We start from the raw sequence: 10357 nt of genomic DNA on the forward strand, positions 1-10357 counted from the left end.
AATCCAGCTGTAAGAAGAAAATGGCTGACCAAGCGAGGAGGCTGAATCAGCATCAGCTCCTGATTGGAAAACTCCCCTTACTCATGGAGTGAAGATAATGTAGAGTTGAAGGGGACTTAAAAAAACACAATGCACCGAGATGTCCGGGTCACACTGTTTGAGGACTCTAAAAGTAACATTCTTCAGGCAGAGGCAGAACCATGGTTGAAAGCAGTGGTTAACTTCATTAATACCTCAACAGAAAATTTCCACCATGGGCCTGAAAGTCAGGCCTTGCAGCTTATTGATAAATAAACTTTAAATAATTCTTTGAGATTTGCATCCAAGGTCATTGCTAGGGTCCACATTTTTGTATAGGAGAGCACGGAGGAGATGTAAACTGGGATGCTGTTAAACTTTAAGGAATCTGAAATTGAATTCTGTCCTATTGGACAGGGCTTGAATAGTCATAGCATGTTGCTTAAGTCCCGACTGACTTACATGTTTTTCCTCTTCTAGATGGCAGACTGTGGGGGACTGCCTCAAGTAGTTCAGGTAAGCAGATTTTTTTTTTTTAAGCACCTGTTTGATTCTGCCTCTCTGCCTATGTAGAGATTAATGCCTGCTTGTTTTGTCCCCACAGCCTGGGAAGCTCACTGAGGCCTTCAAATACTTTTTACAGGGAATGGGCTACAGTGAGTAGTACATGACTTTCTTTCTAACAAAGATTTATGAATAATGGTGGTCAGTTTGACTTCTGGGAGCCCACAGTTCTTAGGACATAACCTATACTAGAGAAGGTAGAAACCAGGATGTTTATGGAGCATTCATTTATGCACATATATGATGTGCTAACAATTATTAAACACTTACCTTGTGTCAGGTACTATATATTCTTAACCTAAGAGGTAAGTTCTGCTATTAGTCCCATTTTATAGAAGAGGAAACTGAGGCTCAGAGAGGCTAAGTATATTTCCCAGGGTAACAGTTAAGCTACAGAGCCATGATTCAAATCAAGGCAGTCTGACTCCATTGTAACCACTGAAGCTTAGGCGGTCCTAGCAGTGATTTGCGTTTGAACTCAGCTGGTTAATAACTCCTGGCCTGGAGAAACAAGATGGAGACTCCAGAAGAAAAGAGGAGTGTCCTTGGTTAAATCTGTTCCACTATAGGAGGTAAAGTTGCGGAGTATTTTAGAGCAAGTCCAAGGATGTGTCCATACCATATGCTGTTGTCCTGGTCTCTTGTATTGTGAGACCCCAAGCTTTCTCATTTGTCATAGAATTATCTACGTTTGGTCTTTTATTGGAGTTTTAAGAAAAACCTTTACATCCAGGTACAGAGCTCTTTACCCAGTAGGGTGATTTTTCTCCTATCTTTGGTATCAATGTGGATAACGGCCATTTGTGAGCCACTTGGTCAGCTGCTCTGGGCAGCTGGCTCCTGGGTGCAGCCCTGTACCTGCCAGGCAGACCATGTATGTCTTGTCTCGAGTGGCTGTGTCATCCCCGTCTGTGAGCTGCTACCAACCGAGCCCACACCCACAGCCCTCTGGGTTGCTGGAAGGAGCAGAACTCCCTCTCCTACCCCATTCTCATCCCTTTACTAGGAAATAGGTGCTCTTCCAGCCCCTTTCTGATCAAAAGCGGATGACTATTTATAGTGGAGGGGAAAATAATTGCCTTTGTCTAGTTGAGAGAAGGTAACCTCTGAGATGCTATTGAAATATCTATCAGCCTCACCTCCTCTCTGGGCCCTTAATATAAAAGTTTATCTCTGGCTTAGAGGATTCTGTCAGTGTCTACTAGGCAGCTGAGGTTGCCCCTTGGCACTCTCTGGTCACTAACCTGCCTCTTCCTGTGTCCATCCTGCTTCCAGTCCCGTATGTGCAGCTCAGTCACCTGAGCACCGAGTCAGGTACCTTCCTCTGTGCTGGCCCCGCCCCCTGCCTCCCAGCCATGCTCTCCTGGCTGCATTGGCTGCCTGCAGCATGTCCGCGGTTTTCCTGTGCAGTGAGAGCCCGATAGAACGTGGCTCATTACGCCTTGAGAGGTTTAGCCTATAGGTCCAGCCCTGGTCCCCAGGAGGAAGAAAGGATCTGGTTGTAAGCGCCAGGCCTTCTCTTGTGATCCTAAATCCAGGGTCATAACAGTAGCTGAAACTTAACAGGCAGGGCCCCCCTTCCACTACCACCTGCTGATCCTAGTATTAACCCCCAGCCACAGGCAGGAATGGAAGGGCAGCCGTGACTCTAAATGGGAGTGTCAGAGACTGTGCCCAGAGAACTCTGGCACCTTTTGACCCCAGCATTGAAATGACAGCTGAGGGAGTGGCTGGTGCCTCAGGAGGATATGCCATATGAGGCCCTCTCCCACCCAAGCTGGAAGGACCTTAGGGTCAAGCAGTGGCATAATAGGAGTCTGAGTTAAACACCTAACCCCAGAGCTCTTCCTTCCCAGCAATCTGTGCCTCATCCCTGCGTAGAAGTCAGCTCCAGGTGTAGCTGCCCTCCCCTCCACCCACACCTGCCTACCTGTCTCCTCCCCAGGTAGTCAGGGTAGCCTGTGGACACGGATGGTAGTCTTGTTGTATCGGGCTTGCACTGTGTTTGTGAAACACTTTCATACTTGTGTGGTTTGTCTTTCTTTTCTTTGGTTTAGTCTTGCATGCACTGTAGGTTTTGGTTACCTGTTTGGGCTCCCAAAGCATCCTTCCTAATCACCGTATGAATGGCGTGGGCATAGCTAAGAGGGTATATTTTTTCTGGACTTAGGGTTTCCCCTTGTTCTGCTGTGGGCTAGAATCAGCTGAGATTCCAACCAGATCTAAAGGATTAAAGCAGCCTTGCCTATTGCCACTCACCTAGAGCTAATAATGCAAAATGGGGATGGCTGTATTTTGTCCTGGGTATCATTGTAAATGGGTTGGAAAGGCTAAGCATAAAACCTCTGGCGAAACTTCAAGGTTGGCTGAGCATAACCAGGGCTCCATCTTCTAGTCCTCTTGCTTCTTTGTTCCAGTACCCTCTGCCAGCATGACCCGGCTCGCCCGATCACGGACCCACTCAACCTCAAGTAGCATCGGCTCTGGAGAAAGTCCCTTCAGCCGGTCTGTCACGAGCAATCAGTCAGATGGAACTCAAGAATCCTGTGAGTCCCCTGATGTCCTGGAAAGACCCTAGACCGTGGAGGTGTCCTGCTAAGCAGATACTCCTCCCCTGGACCATGCAAGTCCATCCTTCTTCAAATGACTACTCCATAATATAACATTTCATCCAGTAAACCGGCCTCTGCTATCTTTAACTCATGCATGGCCACTGAACCTCTCTCTAGTAGCCCGGATCTATCATTCTTTCTGCCTGCCCACCCCCTTTTTTGTATATACCAAGAACCACTTCCATGCCATTACTGTAACATTCCAACATCGTTAGCTGATCCAATCTCCATATCTTCTCTTGCCAGCTTTTTCCTATGCCCCCCAACCATGTATCGGATAAGATTCTTTGATCCCAACTCTGTGTGTGTGCAAGCACGCGTGTCTGTGTTTGTGTGTGCATAGTTCTGTGATTTTAGACATGCTTTCTTGTAGCGCTAATGCAAAACAAAAAAGGGACTTTTTTTGCATCATCAATGATGTTTTTAAGGGAAATATGCAGAACAGATTTCTAGGTTGGGTAGGCCACTGCATTCTCTTTTGGTTCCAAATTGGTCAACGTGATTTGCAAAGTGACTTCAGGAGAGAGCAGCTCTGAGGAATGTGGAAGATCGTAATGACTGTTAGGACCGTTGACTGATTGTGACCAACAGGAGAAGGTGCCTGTTCATCAGGAGGCAGGTAGGGTGGCCATCCACCCCTCTGTCCAGACGAATTCATGTATACTTGTCTATAAATTAAAGGGAGGGATACATTCTATTTAATACTAGAAGCCCATGAATGATGAGGTTCTGATACAACAGAGTTTTTTCCAAGGAGCAAGTGTGGTTTAATTATTGGACTCTCAGCATAGGAAGACAGAAAACAAAATGCCAGGCCTTGGCTCTGCAAGAGCAAAACTGCTGTTGCTGCAGTGTCTGATACCCCTTACCAGACATCCATATATCCACAAGAAGTGCCTCCCACATCTGTGATGGGGAGAGTGAAGTATAGCCTTGATTTCAGCAGACTTAATGGAAGCTAAATTTAATTCATACAGAACCCACTTCTCAGAAAGATTCTCAATCCTATGAACTCCCTTTTGTAGGAGGGAAGGGACCCACCTGTAAGGGCAGCCCTGTCCAGGTAAAAATTGTTTTCAGCTTCCTGTCTACTATTATGTGAAGGGTCACAGCCAGCCAGAGAGTATTGCTGGAGGAGGGTGAAAGACCATGGAGACCAACTGCCACACAGCGAGAGCCCAGCTCTTGGAAGCATTGCGATGTAAGCTCAGGGTTATACGGTTCCGAATCTCGGGAAGGGGCTTTTCAGACACATTGTTTGCTTTCTGCTGAGATAAGGAATACATCACTCTGCCAGAGTATGACTTTTTACAGATTGTTAATAAAGCTGTATATGTCTCATTGTTACTTGATTGCTGGTGTTATTTCTCTCAAGCCACTCATTGGGTTCAGGGAGGACCAAGTTACTCTATGCTGGTTCTGTGCTCGACGTTTTCACATGTGATCATTTTTCCCACCCAGTGACACTGTCCATGTATAGGGAGGAAATGAAGCCTCAGGATAAATAATTTGCCCAAGGTCATACAGCCAATAAGCCCAGCAAGGACTGAATCCCAGTTCCATCTGACATGTCTGTATTTCCCTCAAACCAAACAGTGTGAGAAGCCCAACAGTGCTGTTTGTGATGAAGGAAGAGAAGCTGAGGTCTTGGAAAGGTGCTGCACACTTCAGCTCTGCCATCTCTGTGGGATTGCTGAGTCCTGCCTATCCTTTAATAATCTACAACCACTTGTCTGGAATCCTCTAGGAGACCAGCCGATATTTCTTCTGAAATGGCTATGTCTGTACCAAGAGTAATTCCAGGAAGCCACCATCTCAGATCAGTTTTGAATGATACAGAGACTAGTGCTACCCTAAGTACGACTAGGTTGCTGCATCCATGGGAGGTACTTGTAAAATGACATGGACCCTGCCCATTCTGGTACGGGAGAAAAACAAATGGACGTAAACAGAGTCAGATGACTGAGTGCCTGATGATGTGGGTCAGTGCTCTACAGAGTGACAAGCTGGAATTGATCCAATGGCCATGGTTGCTCTTGAAACCCACCGTGGCTCCACACTCAGCACAGAAGGTTGCCTGCTTTCCCAGCTTGGCCTTGTGCCTGGAGTCAGGCCTCAACGGACTACCTGACTTACCCTTTCCTCACTCCTCATTTCCTTTCTTCCTGTTGAGTACTGAGAAACAATTGAGTGCCTGCTTTATGAGAGGCAAGGAGGGCGCCAGGCAGACGCTACACGAGATGGCTATATAAAACTCTTCCATTTACCTCGTGTTACCCATTTTTCATGGCAATTCCGCAAAGTGGGCAGCATCTGTTTTAGAGACAAGGAACAGCTCAGGAAAATTAAGTGATTTGGCCAAGATCACTTAGCTTGAAAAAGTAGTTTCCAAACTGGTTGCCTGTAGTCCCAGCCACTTAGAAGGCTTCTGAAGTAGGAGGATGGCTTGAGCCCAGGAGTTCAAGTCCAGCCTACGCAACACAGCAAGACCCCATATTTTATTCAATTTTTGTTTGTTTTGTTTTGTTTTAGAGACAGGGTCTCACTCTATTGTCCAGGCTGGAGTATAGTGGTGCAATCGTAGTTCACTGTAGCCTCCAACTCCTGGGCTAAAGGGATCCTCCCAAGTAGCTAGGACTACAGGTGTGTGCTACCATGCAGGCTTATTTTAAAATTTTTTGGTAGAGACAAGAGTCTCACAGTGTTGCTCCAGCTGATATCAAACTGCTGCTTAAGTGATCCTCCCTCCCACCTCGGCCTCCCACAGTGCTGGCATTATAAGCATGAGCCACCGTGCCCAGCCTTCAGCCTTTTATTGAGCATCAACTATAGGTCAGGCCCTTAGCACCTTCCTATAAATTTCCTTCTATTGACCTAATGAGATACATGCTAGTCCCATTTTATGGATGCAGAAACATGCCCAGAGGTAACTAGTTTACAAATGGTCACAAAACTAGTAAGTGGCTGTATGGGAAACAAGTTTCCTCTACTACACTCAACACTTCCAACATTTCTGTGACCAAATGTGTGGGTTTTTTCCCTCTACCAACCAGTTCTCCAACACTCCAGTCACCAACCAGGTGTCCTACAATTAATTCAATTACGGTACTAGCTATGTGGAGTTAGTGGAGGCCCCACAGGTTAAGGGCTCAGCCCCACAAAAGTGCCCCCACTTCAGACACCAATTGCAAGCAGTAGATCCCCAGGTTACCCACACTTCTAACTTGGCTGCAAATTGGGGGTTCCCATGACCCCTCCTCAGGTTTAATAGTTTGCTATGATAGCTTACAGAACCCAGGGAAACATGTTTACTGGTTTCTTGTAAAGGATATGATGAAGGATATGAATAGCCAGATAAAGTACATAAAGTCTGGAAGGGTCCCAAGTACAAGAGCTTCTGTCCCCGTGGAGCTGGGGCATGCCATCTGCATGGCACATACATATATGTTCTCCACTTTGGAAGCTCTCTGAACCCTGTATTTTAGGAAATTTTTTTATCCCACTATATGTATAGCACTTTAGGGATTTTTATGGTGGCTTCATGACATAAACATGATCAATTATTAACTCGGTCTCCAGCTCTCCCCTCTCCAGAGGGTGGGGGTGAAGCTGAAAGCTCCAACCTCATAATCATGGCTTAGTCTTTCTGGTGACCAGCCCCCATCCAGGAGCCCACCAAGAATTCCCTCGTTAGAACAAAAGACAGGCCAGGCACAGCGGCTCACGCCTGTAATCCTAGCACTTTGGGAGGCCGAGGCAGGAGGATCACTTGAGTCCAGGAGTTCAAGACCAGCCTGAGCAACATAGTGAGACCCCCCCCATCTATACAAAGAAAAGAAAAATTAGCTAGGCATAGTGGTCTGTGCCCCGTAGTCCCAGCTACTCAGCAGGCTGGGGCAGGAGGATCACTGGAGCCCAGGAGTTTGAGGTTGCCTGTGAGCTATGATGATGCCACTGCACTCAGGGCAACAGAGCAAGACCCTGTCTCGAAAAAAAAAAAAAAAAGAACAAATGATACTTGTATCACCCAGGCAATTACAAGGGTTTTAGGAGCCCTGGCCAAGAACCAAATACATATTTCTTATATTACAGTGGCAGACCTAAGATTTTAAACTTTCTAATTCTCTGATGCCTCCCTATGTGGAAAAGGAGAGTTATATGGTGGGATTCTTTTAAGAAGAGACCAAAAATGGCCACTCTCTCCTTCCTACCTCATTCAGGGACCTCACCTTGAGGCCAGTCTTGAAAGTTTGCCTGTCCCACATCCTGATTAGAAATTACTTGGAGAGTTACTCCACTCTGGCTCCTTCGGCTCTCCATACCACATGCCTTCAAAGTTCAATACCAAACCAGCCTTCCCCAGGAGCAAGGGAGAGAGACTGGCAGGAACCCTGAGAACCTAAACAGGAATGTGCTGTAGCTAGCAAGACACCAGAAATGGCTGCGTGGTCTGAGCTGGAGTCAGGAGCCATCTCCGTGCAAGGGGCCATTCTGTGTTAAAGAGCATCTGTCTCCAGGAATACTCACCCCACCCCCCCGTGGGGGAGACAACAAATGGGTGTGGTGAAATTTTAGTAAACTGCAGACTGAAGGTAACAACACAGATGGCAAAGATAATTCAGTCAGAGTCACAGTCTTGATCCTAGACCACAGATTCTCAGGCATGGGCATGCATCAGAATCACCTGGAAGGCTTGCAAAAACGGATTGCAGGGGGCCTGCCCCCAGAGTCTCTGATCCAATAGATAGGAGATCAGTTCTGATAATTTGCAAGTCTAACAAATTCCCAGGTGATACCGAGGCTGCTGGTCTGGAGACCACACTTTGAATAGCACATTCTGCACAGTAATTCTCAAAGTGTGGTTCCCATACTAGCAACATGGGCATTACCTGGGAGCTTATTAGAAATGCCGAATCTTGAAGCCCACCGCAGACCTACTGAATCAGTCTACAACTTACCACGATCCCCAGGTGATTCCTATACACATTAAAGGGTGAGAAGGCCGTGCTTCTGGAACTTGCCAGTCAAGAGAATCCCTTGGAGTGTTTACAATTTAGGTTCCTAGGTTCCCCCTCTGGCAACGTGGATTTAGAAGGTGTGGGAGGATCCCAAAAATTGCTAAAATTAAGCCCCGCTGGTGATGATTACAGTCAAGCCAGCATGGGAAACTCCTGCTCATTTACCCTGGTCCCGTGTTCCCTGGACGAGACCACGCTGCAAAGCCAGAGAAAAACCTTTTGTTCCAAGATCATGACAAGGCAGCTGCTGCTCCCCCAGAAACAGGAACTTGGGGAAGGTGGCTCTTTGCCGGTCTGTGATGCCGTCAGAGGAAATGGGTGGTTGTGAGAACCACAGAGTCTGCAGAGAGGAGCCACAGCTCCAAGGACCCTGCACCTGTGTCTTTGTGACAGAGCTCAGGGAGCCCTGGGTCTTCTTCCCTGCCCCAGCTGTGCTTGGGAGGGGTGCCCAGTCCAGGGTCCCGAAGGAGCATGGGGCTCCTCACCTGTCCTGGGTGTATAAACTGCTGACCACAGACAGATGCTGAACTACCCAAACTGACACACAGCCTCTCAAGATCCTCCCAGGCCAAGAGAGTTCTGGGTGTCCTAGGACCAAGGACATTGGCAGACTGCTGGAAGGGTCCCCTGAAGCTCTAACCTGTCCAGCCAAAGCATGCATCTTAGCTGAGCCCTCTTCCCTAAACCTCGGACAAGAAACCAGTAAGTATGCTTGCTTTTTGTTTTCTGATGGCCCCGAGGTAGGTGAGGAAGAATTGTCCTCCCAGAGACTGGCACTGGGCTTTATTTGCTGCTGGGAAACAAGAGCTTAAGGAGAAGGGGAAGTGTTCTACTGAGGCTGTAAGGGGGGTGGTTTCTGGGGGTCCCAGAAGAACCAAGTCCTCCCCTCTCCACCGTTGACTCCCTCCTGGAGACTTACATTCATCTCTCTAGCTTGTCTTTGTGCCCGTTCTAATCCCATCTTCATTACCGACGGGCTGTGTGACTTCGGGCCCCTCTCTGCGCTGCAGTCTTCCAAAGTCAGTGACTGAGAGATTATCATCTCTGAAGACACTTCAGCTGTGGCATCTACAATTCCTCTCAAAGGGTGATGTTTCTCAGTTGAAAAAGAGAGAGAAGTCTCCCTTAAATCCAATCCAAATTCATCACTCTTATGCCCACTGCTGAAAATGATCTTCAGAAGCACAAAACGCTCATTATGGTTGTCCGGGCTCTGTGCTAACCAGCTCCACAACCGTTAAGCACAAGGTTGTCCTCTCGGGGCCTTGGTCATTGTATCTAAAATGGGACTCTAGTGAGACAATCAAAAATGAGTTCTGGGCCAGGCGCGGTGGCTCACGCCTGTAATCCTAGCACTCTGGGAGGCCGAGGTGGGAGGATCGCTTGAGCTCAGGAGTTCGAGACCAGCCTGAGCAAGAGCGAGACCCCCGTCTCTACTAAAAAAAAAAATAGAAAAAAAATTAGCCGGGGGTGGTGGCACATTCCTGTAGTCCTAGCTACTTGGAGGCTGAGGCAGGAGGATGGCTTGAGCCCAGGAGTTTGAGGTTGCTGTGAGCTATGATGACACCACGGCACTCTAGCCAGTGCCACAGAGCGAGACTTTGTCTCAGAAAAAAAAAAAAACTGAGTTCTGGGCAGTGTGCTGATCTCAGCTGCCTTTTACTCTTTCCTTCCTTCCACTGACTCAGGTCCTCTAGAAAGTGCTGAGCACATAGTAAGTTGCTCAAATATTTGTGTAGTTAATGCCTAGATTATCTCTTATAAAAGTTTCCACTAGTATCTCCTCCTTTGAAGCCTGCCCACTGCATGGTCTTCAATTTGCCACCAGGGCCTTGCTGGGGAGAGAGTTCCAGGGAGGCTTCTGGCATGAGTGTAGCTCCTGTGTCTCCCTTGGTCCTTAGGGCCCAGCCCCAGCTCCACCTGCAGCAGGAAGAAGTCTCTGGGTTAATGCAGTTGGTGACTGTGGTATTGCCAAAGGAGGGGAAAGGAAACTAAGCTTTACTGAGCACCCATTCTGTGCCAGACTCCTTTAATTCTCCCCATGATCCTGTGGAGTGGATATTACTATCCCTAATTCACAGGTGAGAGTCAGAGAGCTTACGTGCTTTGCCTGAGGTCACGTAGCTCGAACCTGGTTGGCCTGAA

The 10357-nt window shown here is 47.6% G+C and overlaps 1 protein-coding gene across 2 annotated transcripts in view; it reads left to right on the forward strand.

The window, feature by feature from the left end:
- The window catches only part of NDRG3 (NDRG family member 3), a 66211-nt gene extending 61724 nt beyond the window's left edge, over nucleotides 1–4487 (forward strand). Inside the window, exons 14-17 of one of the 2 annotated variants that reach the window (XM_069496404.1) lie at nucleotides 499–534; nucleotides 623–674; nucleotides 3000–3128; nucleotides 4299–4487. In XM_069496404.1, the coding sequence (XP_069352505.1) occupies nucleotides 499–534; nucleotides 623–674; nucleotides 3000–3128; nucleotides 4299–4399 (318 nt within the window). In that variant the 3' untranslated portion in view covers nucleotides 4400–4487. Of the gene's footprint in view, nucleotides 1–498; nucleotides 535–622; nucleotides 675–2999 lie in introns of both variants that reach the window. The other variant, XM_069496405.1, reaches the window with a different exon arrangement.
- Nucleotides 4488–10357: the final 5870 nt, after the last annotated feature.

Source organism: Eulemur rufifrons, chromosome 20 (genome assembly GCF_041146395.1).
Source record: "Eulemur rufifrons isolate Redbay chromosome 20, OSU_ERuf_1, whole genome shotgun sequence".
Lineage (NCBI taxonomy): Eukaryota > Metazoa > Chordata > Mammalia > Primates > Lemuridae > Eulemur > Eulemur rufifrons.